Raw genomic sequence first — 17,767 nt, forward strand, 5'->3', positions numbered from 1 at the left:
GCCTTCAGGGATGTTTGATAAATAAGTATGGGACAATCACATGACTGGGAACTGGATATAGCCTCCATTCGATGTGAGCAGGTTCCTCAACCTTTATGTTTGGTCAACAGAGTCATTCTGCAATCCCTCCTCCGCAGTGATTGGCTCGAGTTAAAAGCTTACCAGACAGCATCACTGGTCTTCTCCTGGATCTCATCTTTATGCACTGAGACTAAACACATATGACTACTCTGGATTTTCAGTGTTTCTACTGGGACTTCTACTACTCATTTTTTACTGCAAGATTCAAACAAGTTGTCTCCTTTCTGGGTAATGTACAAATCAAAGTCAGTCATGACACGGAAATCTACTTTTTATGCATTATGGGGCACTTAAATTGATAATTACTTTATCCAGAGCAAAGGCGTTTCACTTCATAGTACCACACTGTGGCTTTGAGTAGCGAATGAACTTCGGTCTGTAAAACATCTTGACCAAAGTCATCTTAAAAACCTAAGGTCAGACTGCTGGCTTGGTAGATCTTAGTCTAATAGGATAGGATTTTATCTACAAAAGTATCATGACAGTTGTGCCCATGAATGCATCAATAATTACATTTTTACAGATGTTTTAAGTTATTTCATTTGGCAGTGCAGTTCTTTGAAGGCACAACTTGTGACCAGATGACACAGATATTGGAATAATTTCCACTGTTTCAATATACACACACTAGGAGGCGCTATTTCACTGTGCAGTAAGACATCAAGCTCGTGATGGTTGAGTGTATTCTGCTTCCAAGTGGGATTGTTTGGCTCAGAGGTGCTCACAATGTGGAGCAAGGAGTATGAATATTGCATGCATGCAGACATCCCAATGCTGTCTGGCAATATTTTAAATTTCAACATTTAGACTACTGCTCTGCATGTTTACTAGTGATGGCAGTCATTGGCTCTGACCTGTTGCAATAACTTTGATGAATGTCTGTTTTGTATAAATGAGTTGTGTCGTAACAGATAATCCTATCTATGAGGAGGACGTCTGAGGAGTTTAAATGCTAATTTTACATTATGTCCATTTAAAATCTCTGTTTTCACAGCAAACACAAAATGAACCTTCAAGAAGATACGATTAAAAGCAACAGTGTTGCCATCATGGATGGTCACAGTGAGAGGTATGTAAAATGGTGCATGTCCCAAAGTGGAAAACACATATTTAGCTTTTTTTCAAGGTGATCACTAAGTGGATATCAGCGCATTCATGCTCTCTCCATGGCTTTCACAGCATCCCCACACAAAAGGAACAGACTCTGTCGGACTCCACAAACTTAAAGACCCACTCCCACCTCAACAGCGAAGCCACCACAGCAGAGCTCAGTACAGCATCAGCTTCAGAGAACCTGGAGACTATTTCTTCCATTAACACTGAGTCACCAGTGAAGCCTGACAGATCTCCAGAGCTGGACGGAGCTACTGAAGGACTTACAGCAGGTATGAGTTTGAATGTGACGTGAGGAGAAAGGAACAATTAGAAAATCTCCCTCAAAGGTGTCTGAACAAGATACAAGATGCTTTTTTGCTTGTCAGTGTAGAGCACAGTGACTCAATGACAAATCTGAGGGTTTGTGAGATTTCCAAGACAAGAAATGCAAACCAGACTGAAGTTTGGAAACTAGACCTGACATTCGAGTGGAGCACTCACAGCCTTGGAGGAATAAATATCATCCAAGAATTTTGAGATTTTGGAAGATGATAAAATGAATGATGACAGGAGCAGAATATAACAGTAAGTACAATAAAAAAAGAAGAAATAACAAAGAACAGGAGGGAGTTTTAGCAAGGCCTTTGTGCAATTCTTGAAAAAAAAAATACAGCATTAAATGTAAAGTTTGTTCTTTCATACACTCAGTCGAGTAATTCAAGTCTATTGTACTGTATTAAAACCATATTACTCTCTCTAACCTAACCTGATCGGGAGATAGAAACTGACATTCCACAGCTTCCTGTTTTGTCTCAGGTGACAGTGTCGCTTTCCCCTGTGCACAACCTGCAAATCAGGTTTCTCTGAGAGACGCGATGCAACAAACACACATGGGTAGTTCAGAGATGATTTTCCTCTCATACACTTGACTCTTCTGCTAAGAGGCAAGAAGCTCGCTGTGTCTTGGTGTCGCGTCGGTGTCTCCTGAACTTGTCACCAATGGCGGGTAAACGCTGCTGCCCTTGTTGTCCCGATACAGAAGAACCCAAGGCTGTTCCCCTGTCAGTGCCGAACGTCACAGCAACTTTGGCCCCAGCTGACCAGCTATGGAGCACCAGCAGAGACAAGGCAGTCAAGCTGAGGATGGAGGGCTCGGGCCCGGCCTCAGAAACACCAGTCACCATCCATCAGATGTTCCTGGAGACGGTGAAGAAGTACGGGAATAAACCAGCCTTGCTTTCCAAAGAGGAGGGTCAGTGGGTGACTCTGACATGGACGCAATACTACGAGCAGTGCCGGGCATCTGCGAAAAGTTTCCTCAAGGTTTGTTTGGGTGCAAACTCGTTCTGCATAGAAAAAAATACATAATTACTGCAGCACAATCAGGGAATATTTGGCATGTTGGATTTAGAATTTGAAATGTGAGATTGAAGTGTTTTAAGCTTTAATTTAAGGGCACTTGCATTGGCTTTGGGTCAACACTGTAATAATTGTTGCTTTTATTGTACAAACTGTGGTAGCGTAAGCACTTTCAAGTGAATTACATACAATTAAACGTTAAAAGCAGCTGAGAGAAAGGCTTAGTGCTGCATATCTGTTCACTGGTGGCAAAATAAATGGAATAGAATAGAAAAAAACAATGGCAAAACTCTGACTTAGCTGTGAATTTGGCACAAACTAAAATCTTTCTTTTAAGGTGTTTTTATTTCATTTACTTATTTTTATTTATTTTTATGACTCCTCTCTGTGATTGTTGATTATTTTGTCTTGCTTTTTAATTACCTGACAAAGCAGCTGTGTTTAATTCAAGGTGGCCTGAGGTCATCATATATAATAATCTGACCCAAAGACATCAGCAGACACTTGGCATCTTTCCTTTCGATGCTCTCTCAAACTTTTCCTGCAGCCATCTTCACTTCCTTCACTTCCTTCCAGGGGCTTTTTGCTTTTAGACTGGTCTTCAGCAAACACCTTTAAAACTGAAACTCAGTGCTTTAAAGTGTTGAAGTTGAACACCTCTTGTTACTGTTTGCCCGCACTGTATGTAATATTCCTCACTTCTAAACTAAACTAGAGTAGCAGTAGTTTTTGCAATAACAAGCTACGTAAAGGCTTCGATTCCTGGCACCCTTTTTGTAAACAGTACATCAAAGGTTACTCCGTCTCTGTGGTGTAGGAACAGATGCTGAAAACCAACACTCAGGTGTGTGAAATTCACAGCTTGTGTTACTTCTCCTCTTTCACGGACGTGTGTGTGTGTCCTATGAGGTGGAGTGATGGGATGTAGGTCAAGAGTAACTGAGGCACTGAGCCACTGTGTCATTAAAGATACATGTTGCTTAATAAAGCTCACTGACTTCTTGTAGCTGGGGCTGGAGCGTTACCATGGCGTGGGGATTCTGGGTTTCAACTCCCCTGAGTGGTTCATCTCAGACGTCGGCTGCATCCTTGCCGGGTAAGATCACATGCCTCGACATTGTTCCACCTGACGCTGCACATTTATCTCTGGCTGTGTTTATCTTGAAGTCCATCTCTTTGTCTCTGCCTGCATTTTCAATTCTCAGACAACCTAATGTCATTTCTTTACTGCTGTCTAGAAAGGTATGGACACAGCAGAAAGTATTGTCAGTATATCCAGCTGCTGTGCTCACATGAATCAGTGGCATGCAACACTTAAATTTATTTTACAACAAGGATTCATATTCAGAAATGTAGCTCTTGTGTCATAACTGTCTTGTCTGCAGTGGATGAGATATCCAGTTTATGAATGAATTCATATAATGCAGAAACTGTGTGCTCTCTCCTCTGGCTGTTGATGTTTTGGGGTATTTTAGATTCTTTAGATTCAAACGAGCAAAATCCACAGCAAATAATCTCTTTTCTCTCCTATATTGGGTTTGTGCCACAGGGGTCTGGCGACTGGAATTTACACCACCAACTCGCCCGAAGCTTGTGAGTATGTGGCAGCCAACTGTGAGGCCAACGTCCTGGTTGTGGAGAACCAGAAACAACTCGACAAAATCATGCAGGTCGGGAGCTTTATCACAGCACCAGCTCTTAATGTGCACGTGACAACTGTCTGCAAAGATAGAAAGAAATCTGTGCAAGTGGTTTAATCTGTGTTTCCCTGCAGGTTAAAGATCAGTTACCTCATCTGAAAGCCATTGTCCAGTATAAAGGCGAGCTGCAGCAGAAACTGCCATTCCTGTACACAGTACGTTCACTCGGCAAACATACTGATGAAGCAGATAAGCTGCATCTATTATGCTGTAAATGAAACCTGTAGTTACACTGTTTTAATGCAAACTTATTATCTTTCTTACATGTGGTGTGAGAATAGCAATTAGATAAATGTGACTGAATTCAGTAGCGTTGAACTGCAACGCACAGCTCAGAGGTCAGTTTGGATTTAGACGCACTTTAACATAACATCTGTATTTCTGTAGTGGAAAGAGTTCATGAAGCTGGGAGAGGACGTTCCCGACGAGCAGCTGAACGCTGTGATTGACAGTCTTCGAGCCAATGAGTGCTGTACGCTCATCTATACCTCTGGAACCACTGGCAACCCTAAAGGAGTCATGTTGAGCCACGACAATGTGAGTTATCTGGACGAGATGTTTTTTCTAATCTGCCACATATTTTCCCCATTAATCATTTAGTTGATTAAAAACTCTAAGATATTCAATTTACAGTCATATGTGATCAAGAAAAGCAGCAAATCCTCATTTCAGAGGCTGCATTTAGAGAATGTTGGGCCATTGTGGCCTCTTCGACGACTGATTCTCCTCAAATGGAAAAAGATTGCATCACCGTCTCATAAACGCTGACTGGCGGATGTAAAGACTCACCTCAAACTCCAGCAGCTGAGCTATACTACTATTGGCTCCACCAGAAAGTTTTACAAGATCTGGAAACATTTTCTTCTCAACGTGGCGTCATTCATTTCATATTATGTGCGTGTGAGCCCGTTTGCTGATTTGTATTGTGAGAATTCAAGAAAAATATTCGCATTTAAGACCTCTCTGATCACTCCTCTCCCACCTATTAATGTGCAGCTGATGTGGACGTCCCGTTCGGCACTCACCGTTGCAAATATTAAACACGGCGAGGAGGTGGTGGTCAGTTACCTGCCGCTCAGCCATGTGGCAGCCCAGATGTTTGACATGTGGATGTGTATTGCTTTTGGCTTGACCACCTACTTTGCAGAGCCAGACGCCCTCAAGGTAAGGATGCCTACTGTTGTATAAACATGAAATTAAAAATGAAGGTTTTTCCCATTTTAACTATCATCTCCATTAATTTTTCCAGGGCTCCTTAGTAAACACACTGAAAGAGGCTCGTCCAACCTGTTTCATGGGGGTTCCTCGCGTGTGGGAGAAGATGCAGGAGAGGATGAGAGCCGTCGGTGCCAAGGCATCCCCAATGAGGAAGAGAGTGGCGGACTGGGCCAAGTCCATAGGCCTGCAGTACAACTACAGTGCCATGAATGGGTGAGACACAAGCAGCAGTCCTTTGTTAGAGTTTAGCAAGTACATGTCTGGTAGTGTGCCAACACTCCTTTTTATCTAAAATCTGGTGGCTCAAAGAATATGCTGTAACACCTGTTATCTGGTAAATTATGTGATCTGTTCTGATAATAATGAGGTCATGAGATAGCGAGTGATAATTATGACATACAGCCTCTATTTATTTTTCCTTGGCAAATGAAATGTTTCCTAATACACCAAAGAGTCAGACAGTTGAAAATTTTGACCTGATGATGGTGCTAGATCACCAAAGCTGTTAAAATTCATCCTGAGGGGAACATGTTTCTGGCAAATTTCAGTGCAATCCATCCAATAATTGTTGAGTCATTTCACTACAAACCACAAATGTCAACCTCTCGATGAAAAGTCAGGTATGAGGGTCTGCACGCAGTCTAACACAGAGTCTGACATCATCATCTTGATGATGTTTCATTCATTCCTAACAAATCTCTTAACTTTACTTTATCTTTTGGCTTACAGGGAGAATCTGGTGCCGTGGGGCTTCATGCTGGCTAATAATCTGGTCTTTAAGAAGGTGCGTGATGCGCTGGGCTTAGATCGCTGCAGGATCTGCTTCACAGGCGCTGCCCCCATCACCAAACACACTTTGGAGTATTTCATGAGCCTGAACATCCCTTTGATGGAGCTGTACGGCATGAGTGAAAGCTCCGGGCCACATAGCATCTCCCATAACGAAGAATACCGCATCTTAAGGTCAGCAGCAAATTATGGACGAGTCATGCCACAAGTTCTAAATCATAATCATATCACTAGTTAGCATGTAGTTAACTTGTGATTTGTCCTTACAGCTGTGGAAAAGTGATGGCAGGCTGCAAGACGAAGCTGGACAACCCAGATAAGGATGGGAATGGAGAGATATGTTTCTGGGGTCGACACGTCTTTATGGGCTACCTGAACTCGCCTGACAAAACAGCGGAGGCTATTGACCAGGACGGATGGCTGCACTCTGGAGATCTGGGAAAACACGACCAGCACAACTTCCTGTACATCACAGGAAGGATCAAGGGTAAGCCGTGGTCAAAAAAACCTTCTTTGAATGTCCTTAGTCTGGAAAAATGCACAAGCATTTTGTATCATTTCTGGTATGAAACATGGATTTGTGCTGGTTGGTTGGTTGGTTTTATTTATTTATGTAATTTATCCTGTGCTTAATGTAACTTTACACTTCATATTACAGCTGGAGTTTTTAGTTACTTTTTAGGTTCAGATACATTTGAAAAATGATACATTTTTGGATAAGCTGATGAAACCAACAGGCATTGGATTCTTAAAGCTGATACTGATAAAAATATTTGGGATGGTGGCTCTGTTTCTAAATTACATTAGTTAAAGTTAGTTTAGTTAAAACAATTTCAACTTCAATCAGTCACAACAGTGAAAGACTACTGACACACTGATGAACTGTTGTGCTTCTGTCTTTTTTGCACAGAGCTGATCATCACCGCCGGTGGCGAGAACATCCCTCCTGTGCCCATCGAGGAAGCCGTGAAGAGCGAGGTGTCCATCATCAGCAATGCCATGTTGATCGGAGACAAGCTCAAGTTCCTCTCCATGCTGCTCACTCTCAAAGTAAGCGGGCCTCCATTCGTGCAGTCACGGCTACTAAATAAATATAACAAACACCATAACAACCCGTCTGTTTCCTCAGTGTGTCGTAGACGACAATGGCGATCCCACAGACGAGCTGAGCCCCGAGGCTTTGGACTTCTGCCAGCAGAACGGCATCACAGCGACCAAGGTGTCACAGATCATAGCCAATAAGGAGCCAGCTATCTACAGAGCCATCCAGGAGGGCATGGAGCGCGTCAATGCCAGAGCAACATCCAATGCCCAGAGGGTGCAGAAGTGGGTCATACTGGAGCGAGACTTCTCAGTCGGTGGCGGAGAACTGGGTGAGTCATTGGAATTTTGTTTTGCTTAAAACTGGAGCAAAGGTTACATGTGACAGTACCTACCTAACCTACTGTTAGGTTTAATCAGCTTTTAATCAAGGTCATGTTGTGAACAGGTATGTGCTGTGACTGTGTAACATGCCAGACAGCATTCAAGTGAAGTTTGTTTGATCGCGATTAAATCTCTCCCTCTGAAACCTTTTTAAAGCTGCTGTGCAATAGATCAAATGTTGTTACGGTGCAGGTGCTGCTGAGTAAAAACTGAACCTTTACTTTGAGATTTAGATCGAGTTAACCTGCTTTTCTTTTTTGTCTGCTCAGGACCCACCATGAAACTGAGAAGGCCCATTGTTGTGAAGATGTACCAGGAGAAAATAGACGAAATGTACGCAGTGGCATAACAGTAGACTGTACTGCACAGAGATAAGATAATACTGAAGAGAGATGGTCATTGTTTAAGAACATGGTATCATGCCCAGCCATCACATTGGGAAATGTTTCAACCTCTTTTTGCCTCAATGTTAAAAGTGCAAAAGAGATTTAAGGGTAAAAATCCGATTTTGATTGAGTTGTATTTACTGGAATATGGATTTATGCTGCTATGTTTCAAAATATCAAGTTGCTGCTGTCTACTCTAAATTTATATTTAAGCTGTTTTTGTAAATAACATATCCAGATCAGAGCCAAAATCTTACCATTTTCACTGTGTGGCATGTACAGGTAAATTGTACACTGTAACTCCAAAGCCACATGTGGGGTTGGAAACACTGGAAACTCGGTCGTTATTTAAGGAAGTTAACCTTTTTAAAGGTTTTAAGGAAAACGTGAACTTGTTTTGGTCATAAGCAAATGAAAACATTTTTAAGCAGCAGTATGTATTTAAAGATTTTAAATGCCGTTTCCGGTCTCATGTATATGTAAAATAATCCCCATCTGGCAAAGCAGACATTGCCTGAAGGTGATGTTTGCGTAAATGTTTTTAAAATATGATCAAATATCAATAGCTTGAATCTCTCCAATCAAAAATGATTGTAAGCACACATCTCACTTGTGCCTCTCCATGTACAGAAATATTGAAAGGTTTATTTTGTGATAGGTGTTCCATGATTGTCAATAAAAAGTGAATGATTTGCACAAATTGACCAAACCAGGGTCAAATGAGTGTGCAATTTTCATTTTTGAATCATTACTTTTTAATGTAGTAAATGCATTTGAACTACTGCTATGCTACATTTTCATTTTAAAATATTATGCATCACGGTGTGAAACAGAAGGACAGCAAATCCTTACATTTGAGAAGCTGGGATGTGTGGTCTTTTTGCTTGATTAATGACTTAAAATACAAACCAGATTGCCAGAGGGAATGAGCATAATTTTAATATGTGGATGGTTGATGTTGCTTCTTGTTTCAGCAGTTTTTCAGAAAAAGCTATGATGGCATGTCACCCAAAACTGTTCAACAGGAGGTCATGAGAATGCACCTCTGCATTATTTGACTATTTTAACTGTCAGTGCAGGGTTGGACTAATGGCTGCACATTCACTACTGGCACTTTGGAATTTGACAAAGTGTACTGATAGTGATAACATCAGGTCGAAAACATGTGGTACATCAACACGCTCATCAGCAAAGGAGAACAGATCTTAATCCTCCTACTGGCTGGTGGAAAACCTTTCATGACCTGTGACCCATAAATGTTCTGTCATTTTGTGTCAAAGAGTCAACTCAGGTTGTAGAAATATTTATTCAAATCTCTACCAGTGGCTCAAGTCGACAGCAACTTCTCCAGGTGAGGCACGAAATAGGCCAGTTTTACAAAGGAAGTGAGCCAAACATGTGACGTCTCTGTTTTCACTAAATTTCACATCCTCTATTGTCACAACATGCACCCTGCACAACTGTGTCCAAGTGCTCCAAATGTCTGAATTTACCACACAGTGTCATGAATCAACATACCAAACCTCTCCTTATTTGTGCATTTTAATTCTGATTTGTTTTCATGTATGTGCGTATATGTGTATACATACACAAACGTGTGGATGCGCGCACGCACACACACTCACACACATGCACACACAATGCTACTAATGAAACTTAACTTGCTAGTCCTGTTCTCTACACTGGTCATGACAGAGACAACTGAATTCAAAGCCAGCCAGGTGTTTCGCTTTGTTTGACGGATTATATGAAACACCTGCTTGTACATCACAGCTTTGGTTGTTTTATGGACCGTTGAACCACCAGGGATTTCCAAAACCTATAATTGTCTGACTTGTCTGATACATTTCCATAAACAATGCACAAAAGTTGTCATTATGCACTTAAAGCACAAATGATCCTCCATTAGTTTCATTATCGTTATGTTTATTTTACACAACTGACACAGTACACATTTGAATATGAAGTGCTCATGAAAATATATGGTGCAACATTATAAGATTTCCATTGTTATGAGATATGAACTAGTAACTGTAAGTTAAAAGCAAATGGAAACGTTTTAAACCCATTTGACTTTCTCTAACTGCTGCTGGATATGGTACAACACTGCCCTCATGTGGTTGAAATCATGTAATACAACACACATATGATGGTTTTCAAACACATGAAAACAAGGATATTAAAAAAAAGAGTAAATAAAAAAGACATTCATCACACATATTAGGCTAAATGCGGTAGCTATGCCATTATATCCAGTTGAAGACTGTGAAGGCTCCTCATCTTCCTCAGCCCCAGTGGTATGTAACCATGAAGACAGTTTGGGCTTTATTTTCACTATTTCTGCTGGTGCTCCAGTACAACAGAGGTGAAGTGAATTTTGTGGCATTGAAGCATTTACAAAACATCTCTTTTTCTGAGTTATGTCCTCATCTGTATCCATAATTCACTGAACATGTAATCAACAATGTCCACTGGGAGCGATTCTTCTAAAAAACAGTTCCAGTGAAAACAGTTTACGGTGAGATCTGTGGGACAATCCAGATGTAATGGAAAAACAGTGTCTGAAACAAGAGTTTGCTGCTGAAGTTTACAGCACTACTAACTTGTTGTTTGGCCACTCATGCTGTAAACACAGCACTGATATATTGTGAATGTGAGTCCACTCCTCACGCTTCCTTTAGCTCTGCTTTGCTCTCCAGCAACTTCTGAGGGGAACATTTAGCTCTTTAGCAGCTAAGTGCTCCACTATGTTCACCAACTAGTCACTAATCTTGTCTGCCTTTTTGCTCCTGGGCAAGCAGCGTACGGTGGATTTGTCAGAGCTCTTTCACAGAGAACAGCTGCCTGTTGCTGTTGATGTAAACAAGGCTGACTAGTGCGGTGAGTCTTTTGAACCATAAATCCAAAACAAAAAAACTTCCATTTACCTCTGTTGTCTTGGGATGCAGACAAAAATCTCTCCCTAAACCTCACACTGAAAAAAACTGTCTGCTTGGCTAGAGACCACTGGAGATTAACATGTAAATGTGTGTTTTTGTTCTCTTTAATCATGCTAACATTGCTTTCTTCTTTCTCATTTGGTAGTTATGGCCACTCCCCTCTTGACCCAGGCGTTGCTGTTGAGCAGAGAGAGCATGAAGCGAGCCACGTCTCCTCTTGCCACTGTGCTGCCTGTAGGGCAACCATTGCTGTCGGGCACAAAGTATCCCTCATGCGTCAGAAACTCTTGAGCTGTAGACAAAAAGGAGAAAAACTGGCATTACAACAACAGCCTTTTCATTTGGTCCTTCAGGCAGTAAAATGTGCAAAAAAGTGAACCCAAATACATGCGGAAATCTAAAGGAAAGGAACAGCATCAATGAAAAATTAGGCCTATTCATTCTTACAAACACTGCATTAAGTAAGCTAATAGGCTTGAACTAAAGCCAAATGTGTCCTGAGGCAGATGGGGTTCCTTGGATGAAGCTCTGCTGTTGATGGTGGCGTCAACATTGCCCTGCAGTCAGACTTGGCAGCCTCTAATACTTGTGTATGTTCTTGAGTCTGTTTATTATAGGTTTGCTTCTGACCCCTGTTGGCCACTGATTGTCTGCTTTTACCTGAGGCAGGCAGGTTCTTGAGACCAGGTGGGCGAACCACGGTCCAGTTGATGTCCTCCATCTTCTGCAAACGCTGCTCCATCTCATACATGTTGGTGAGGACGCTTCGGATCATCGGCAGCAGGAGGAACCGGATGAGATAAGAAGACTGTGTTCCAGAGTTGGCTAACGAACAAAGGAGAAACTCAGAGTTTCTTCTCTTAAGTCTCTGCATGGAAAAAACTTTTCATTCTGATGACGGCTGGTTGTTGTGTAAAACCAATCTTCTATAACACATTTTCACACAGACCTAGAGCCTGAACTTAGAAAAAACTTAGTGATCCACTGTCTGAAATGTAAAGTGCTGCTTTCAGGTGCTTGTATGCAAATATACAAAGCTTTAATTGTAGCACGTTAAACTTGAAATTCAGATTCAGGGAGTACAGAAATATATTGTGCTCTTCTGGTGATAAATCAGTCATGCTAGCGGCTCTGTGTGGCGACACTTGGGCACAGCGGCAGTCTGAGCTAAATGCTAACATCAGCATGCTAACATGCTTACCACTGCATACACACACACGTATAGGGCCTTCTTAGATAACACATTGTACATTCTTTATCAGCGGGCTGAGTTTGCACAGTCATCACAGAGATTAGGTTACCTTAGGTCACATGATAACAACTCCATGCAAAAACGGACAAATCTATCCACTGATAAAAACCATTATGTGTTGGTAAAACTCCAGGAAAATGAATAACTTCATAAATACTGGTCAGTGGATACTGAGATAGGACTTTTTTTTTTTTAAAGGTTAGTCATTCTTAATACCTGAACTCCAACAAGACACAGATCATACTACTGTGTCATTTCAACATCGTATCAACCATCAATCGTATTACACAAAATGCCTCAAAAAGCACCATTGTTTGGTGTCAGAGTCTTGAAAGAGGGTTTCTTTCTAGACATTGCCTGCAGAAATTTTATCCATATCAAATTCTCTAATCACATCCTCAGTATACCACAATGAAGCACAGCAACAAGCCAGTGCTCAGAAAGGAGTTGGATAAGAAGCTGTAAATGTTTGGCTGAAAGCCACATACTCACAGCGGACATCTGAGGGGAAGTTATTTTGGGAGGATGAAAGAGTAAATTACAGAATCATTCGTTACCATATCACAACAGGCCTGGCAGAAGGCCTCATCCTGTGTGCTGCACTTACGCTCAGTGTACCAGGAGGTCATGATGATGATCCTGTTGACCCGGGCCTCTCGCATGGCGCTGATCATAGCGTTCATCGACAGGGTGTAGCCCGTCACCGCTGAGAAGATAGAGGCCGGGAAGCCGAGGCAGGACATGATCACATCCTGTCCTTTGAAATGAGTCTTCAGACTGTCTGCTGAGAAAACATCAGCTTCCACCACCTGAAAGTATCAGACAGGGAAACCATTTCTTCTTTTGACTTTTGTTCATACGGATCAGGAGCAACGTATTCGATGTATGTATATGGTGGAGTTGTTGGGGACTATTTTCAGCTGCGGATTAACACACATTTTGTGCTCTAGGGAGTATTAACAGCAGCAGGATGGCGTGTATGGGACTGACTCAGTGTAACAGTTTGGCTCATTAAAGTGTTTTTAAGTTTTTCAGAGGAATCATTATACAATCATGTCTCCACAAAGAGGTGAACCTCTGTCCATCCTTGCTTGTGAACGACTGAGCCTTTCCAGGATGCCCCTTTCATACCCAACCATGATACTATCACCTGTTACCAATCAACCTGTTTACCTGTGGAATGATCCAAACAGGTGTTTTTGGAGCATTCCACAACTTTCCCAGTCTGTAGCTGTCCCAACTTGTTCGAAACATGTTGCTGCATCAAATTCAAAATAAGTGTATTAAGTGACTACTGTTCAGGAACATACAGTACTCAGTCGCTCATAAAACCCTCCATCAGACACAATAAAACATTTATCATGTGATGTAACACTGACTGAACTTTGATCCCAACATGCAGCGAACAGCAGCACAATACAACAAACTCACTGTTATGTTACCTTAAGATTGTCATGATGCACGGTGAGTTTTCCCGGGTTCCTGACGATGGCAGTGACGATGTGACCATGCTGCAACGCCTGGTTTACCAGATACTGTCCAGTCTGCCCAGTGGCTCCCAGCACAGTGATCTTCATCTTCACACAGAGCTCAGTCAAGGCTGATTAATAGACGATGTGTTGAATGCTCTGACCTCTCAAACTAACAGCTCGGAAGTTCCCTCCCTTTCATAAGTTCGAGTGTAAAAAAATGATTATTACGGCGCAATAAAGAGGCCCTCTCTACGACATTTAGGCTTGTCATCTGACAAATTATGTTTTTAAAGTGCAGATAAATGAAACACTGACTCACTGTTCATACATTAGTCACTGATGCAACAGAAATACTCATGAGTTCAAATCATATACAATAAAGACACAGTGTGGGAGTACTCACAGGCAGCAGCTAATGATTATTTTCGTTATCAAATATTGTGCTGATTATTTCTTCACTTATTTGATAAGTTGCTCGGTCTATTAAGTGCCTAAATATAGTGAAAAAGCCCTGCACAAGTTGAAGATGACCTCCTCAAATCACTTTTTTACTCAATTAACAGTCTAAAACTTAAAGATATTACATTTTAGATTATATAAAGCATAAATAAAGTTTCAGGGATATACAATCAGTACTCAACTGAACCCGAAATGACCTTTAATAAGGGTCAAAGGTCACTTTGTGCTTTTCTACAATCTGGTGCTTTTTCTTTTGTCCTGGCACTTAAAACGCACCAGTATCCAGAACAACTGCCACGACTTTCTCATCCTGCCAATTCTGCTGCAGACTTTGAAAGCATAATAACATGATTTAATATGAATCCTCAAAGTAAAGACACCTCAAACATAAGTTTCATAAACCATCAGCTGACAGTACACCAGGTCTTCCTTTATGTGAATTATGCTGCTTTCAATGTTTAACCAGACTAACAACAGCGCCATACTGTTCAATCTGTGATCCCAGCATTGACAGTCCCACTGCCAAAAATCAAATACTGCAAGATGACACCACAGGGACTCACGACTAAATCTAAGTTTAGTTCTTTAATAGTCATGATCAGTTCAGAAACGATGATCAGAAACTCTGGATTTATTGCAAAACTACTGCATTAAGTTAAACTGCATTACTGGATGAGTACAAGTACTATGGAGCCATACATGATCTCTAACCAGGGTGAATTTGCGCATTGAATACGCCCCTTTCTTTGGTATTTATGTTCTCATGCGGAGCAACGTACATTTTGCCACATTTGTCCCAAACAGTAACTTACAGTTAGGTGTTGAGCATTAATTCACAGAGGAGTGAATGCTGCTAGCTCACGTTAAGTAACAACACGACATTAGGTAACTCACCCTCGCCATACGTCCTGTGAGGGAGACGTTCAAGAGCCGTAGCGTCCAAGTGTGTTTGTAAATCAACGCCTGTCAAAAGTTATGAGTTTAATGTATTCAATATCCCGCGACCCCGAAAGGGATAAGCGGCATAGAAAATGGATGGATGGATGGATGGATGGATGGATGGATGGATGGATGGATGGAGCGGATTTGAAGTAATGTCTTTTGTAATACGCAGGGGGAGATTGCGTGACACTCAAAAGTAAGAAGTCTGTAGCTGCTGGAAAGCTACATCCAAAACGTATGATTTAATGCTAATCTAATGCTAGCCAATTTAATCTGTTACCTTGCTAAACATTAGCTAGCTGCATTTAAACTTCGTCAGACGTCAGAAAATGAGCTAATTAGTGACAATTTGATAACCATCAGTTAAAAAATAACCGAATTTTGTAGCTTACAGCTTCTCAAATGTATTTTTGTTGGCTTGTCCATGTTTCATATAAAGTTGACATCAGTATCTGTCTTTTTCTCAGACAATCGAAGCTATAACAACAAAACTTTGAATTCTGGTCAAAGTTAACTTGTGATGTGCATGTATTATTAAATCTGATATTAATTAATTAATTAATTAATTAATAGATTTAGCAGTAAAAAAAAAGAAGAAGACATAATTACTTGTAGGATACCTGATAAGGTTACAGGTTTACTACTTCTGCGTGTCAAATATGGAACAATTGATTTTATGAGGTCTCTTGAACTCAGCACTGGAAATTTGAATTGAGCCACTTTATGTGATTGATAATCACTTTTTATTGGGTTTATACTGGGCAAAAACATCTGAGCAGTCAAAAGAAACAATAAAATGTCTGACAACAGGAATAACAAATAGACAATCATGGTTAAGATATATATATTCGAATGAATGACACATTGTAGTATAACTTGTTTTTGGAAGGTATTGTGCTTTTTTCCAGCCTGCCATGAACAGACCTGTAGCATCAGACCAGTGATTTCAACAGCAGAAGAAGAAGAAACGTACTTTATTGATCACGTCACACAGTGTTAGTTGCACACTACACGCCATGCTTTCCGTGAAATAATTTTTCTCCGCTTTTATCCCATCCTCGGTCTGTCGATCCGTGGTAGACCATGAGCGGTGGGCTGCCAGCTGCCAGCCGACGCCTGCGCCCGGGGACCAGTATTTCTTCGTCACCATTGGTCAGGTGGTGATCCTCTTGCATGTTTTTAGTGGGGGTTATTTAAGGAGGAAAACCCGGGTGACCACGGGGAGAACATGCAAACTCCACACAGAAAGGCCCTTTTTCCTCGAGCAGCAGGCACCGAAGGCATGGTGGAGGACACGCCACCAGCGCCCACAGCGGGACTCGAACCCGGGACCTTCTAGCTGTGAGGTGACAGTGTTACCACTTGTGGCTGCTGCAATGAATCATGGAGATGTCCTCATTCAGCTTTTTGGTCCATTACAAACACTACTAACCAACTCAGGCACACATAATCCTGGACTCCATAAAAAGCACCTGTAATCAAAAAAACTCAAAAAACTGATGCCGGGCCGGCCTCACTCTTGCCACCTGTCTTTACCTCTGCACTTTGCCATCTTCCTATATAAAGTCCAGTCTAGTCGCATCAAGTCATTAGCTCTCGTAATCCACTTGTGGCTCAGTGCCTTGATTATGCGATCACACCGAGGAACCAAAGGCTAAACCAGCTTCAGCACAGGCCGAGGGAGCTGCACAGTTGGGATAGCTGCATGCAGGAGGCTCCTGTGGTGAATAACTGGGTGCTGCTGTCATTCATCCATCTACAATGAGTGGTATGATGGACACCCTGCAGGTCATGACCTGATCCTGGTGGCCTATTGGAGGATGAAACAGAGCATATGGCTTTTTAAAAACTCAATGAAACTGAGAGCTGACAGCCAAACAACTCGGGAGCTGGTGACTGTATAAGGGAGGTGACCACGTGAGTAAACGGCTGGTTTAAAGATCTTGTAGTAGAATAACTTCTTTAGATTTCTACAGCAGTTAAATGAATTCAGTGAAACCCAAAGTGAGGACTTATAAACAGAAAATTAGATGGCATAAGTCTCATTTTTAGTCTGAAACATCTTCATGGTGAAGAGAATTGTTTCAAGTGTTTTTCAAAGTCCGTTTTAGTACATTTAAACTTTAAACCTTAACCTCAAACTAAAACCTTCTCTGATGGAAGACTTTAGCCTGCAGCTAAATATCTTTACAGGTGATGACAGCCACCCATCTGTTGCTTTAAGTAAAACCAGCACTGAGAAACAAGAAAGTTATGTGCAAACACCTTGAACTGTGCAAATCTACCACATCCAGATTTTAACATTCAGTGTTTTATCAGGTTTTGTAAATTGTGAACACTAATTCAGGTGTCGCTTGTTTACCTCAAGCAAGAGAAAGGACATTTAGAGATGCCATTTCCGTGAATTAATTATTCAGTTTCATCAAAACAACCTCAGCATGTGAAGATATTTCCTTTATTTGGACTATAGATTGCTTAATGTAAGCCTTCGTAGAATTCAGACCAAAACAGTCCTCTGCTGCAGGATTGAGGCCAATCCCAGAGGTTAGGAGTGCACCAGAAGATAACAGGATTAAGAGAGTGTAACGGCAAACTTCCTGCAGCTTCAGCGCTCCTGCTGCTGCCGAGCCACCCACAGCTTGTCACTCTG

The 17,767-nt window shown here is 41.5% G+C and overlaps 2 protein-coding genes across 4 annotated transcripts; one reads left to right on the forward strand and one right to left on the reverse strand.

Annotated features, from left to right (window-relative positions):
* Positions 1-1,009: 1,009 nt before the first annotated feature.
* On the forward strand, positions 1,010-8,760 carry LOC139332533 (long-chain-fatty-acid--CoA ligase ACSBG2-like). Its single transcript, XM_070964553.1, has 14 exons — positions 1,010-1,150; positions 1,261-1,466; positions 2,216-2,499; positions 3,543-3,631; positions 4,085-4,205; positions 4,310-4,390; positions 4,623-4,772; positions 5,232-5,399; positions 5,485-5,666; positions 6,183-6,416; positions 6,512-6,729; positions 7,153-7,292; positions 7,372-7,615; positions 7,937-8,760. Exons 1-14 carry the CDS (start codon positions 1,086-1,088, stop codon positions 8,014-8,016), a joined length of 2,262 nt encoding a protein of 753 aa, XP_070820654.1. The 5' UTR covers positions 1,010-1,085; the 3' UTR covers positions 8,017-8,760.
* A 582-nt stretch (positions 8,761-9,342) lies between these two features.
* Positions 9,343-15,302, reverse strand: LOC139333200 (flavin reductase (NADPH)-like). 3 transcript variants are annotated; one of them, XM_070965494.1, is made up of 5 exons: positions 15,070-15,302; positions 13,687-13,844; positions 12,852-13,053; positions 11,653-11,817; positions 9,343-11,284 (listed from the first exon to the last, which is right to left on the reverse strand). In XM_070965494.1, exons 2-5 carry the CDS (start codon positions 13,819-13,821, stop codon positions 11,127-11,129), a joined length of 660 nt encoding a protein of 219 aa, XP_070821595.1. In that variant the 5' UTR covers positions 13,822-13,844; positions 15,070-15,302; the 3' UTR covers positions 9,343-11,126. The 3 variants fall into 3 exon arrangements, with proteins under 3 accessions (XP_070821595.1, XP_070821596.1, XP_070821598.1); XM_070965495.1 differs by having other exon boundaries at positions 9,961-11,284; positions 13,687-13,908; positions 15,070-15,089; XM_070965497.1 differs by having other exon boundaries at positions 9,961-11,284; positions 14,988-15,084.
* Between the last annotated feature and the right edge of the window lie 2,465 nt (positions 15,303-17,767).

Source organism: Chaetodon trifascialis, chromosome 6 (assembly GCF_039877785.1).
Source record: "Chaetodon trifascialis isolate fChaTrf1 chromosome 6, fChaTrf1.hap1, whole genome shotgun sequence".
NCBI lineage: Eukaryota > Metazoa > Chordata > Actinopteri > Chaetodontiformes > Chaetodontidae > Chaetodon > Chaetodon trifascialis.

Coding starts and splice junctions, on each gene's coding strand:
- LOC139332533 (XM_070964553.1), top strand. CDS start 1,086: ATGAACCTTCAAGAAGATACGATTAAAAGCAACAGTGTTGCCATCATG. Junction 1,151..1,260: donor ATGGATGGTCACAGTGAGAG/GTATGTAAAATG, acceptor TGGCTTTCACAG/CATCCCCACACAAAAGGAAC. Junction 7,293..7,371: donor CCATGCTGCTCACTCTCAAA/GTAAGCGGGCCT, acceptor CTGTTTCCTCAG/TGTGTCGTAGACGACAATGG.
- LOC139333200 (XM_070965494.1), bottom strand. CDS start 13,821: ATGAAGATCACTGTGCTGGGAGCCACTGGGCAGACTGGACAGTATCTG. Junction 11,818..12,851: donor GACCTCCTGGTACACTGAGC/GTAAGTGCAGCA, acceptor TTTGTTCGTTAG/CCAACTCTGGAACACAGTCT. Junction 11,285..11,652: donor CAAGAACCTGCCTGCCTCAG/GTAAAAGCAGAC, acceptor TTTTGTCTACAG/CTCAAGAGTTTCTGACGCAT.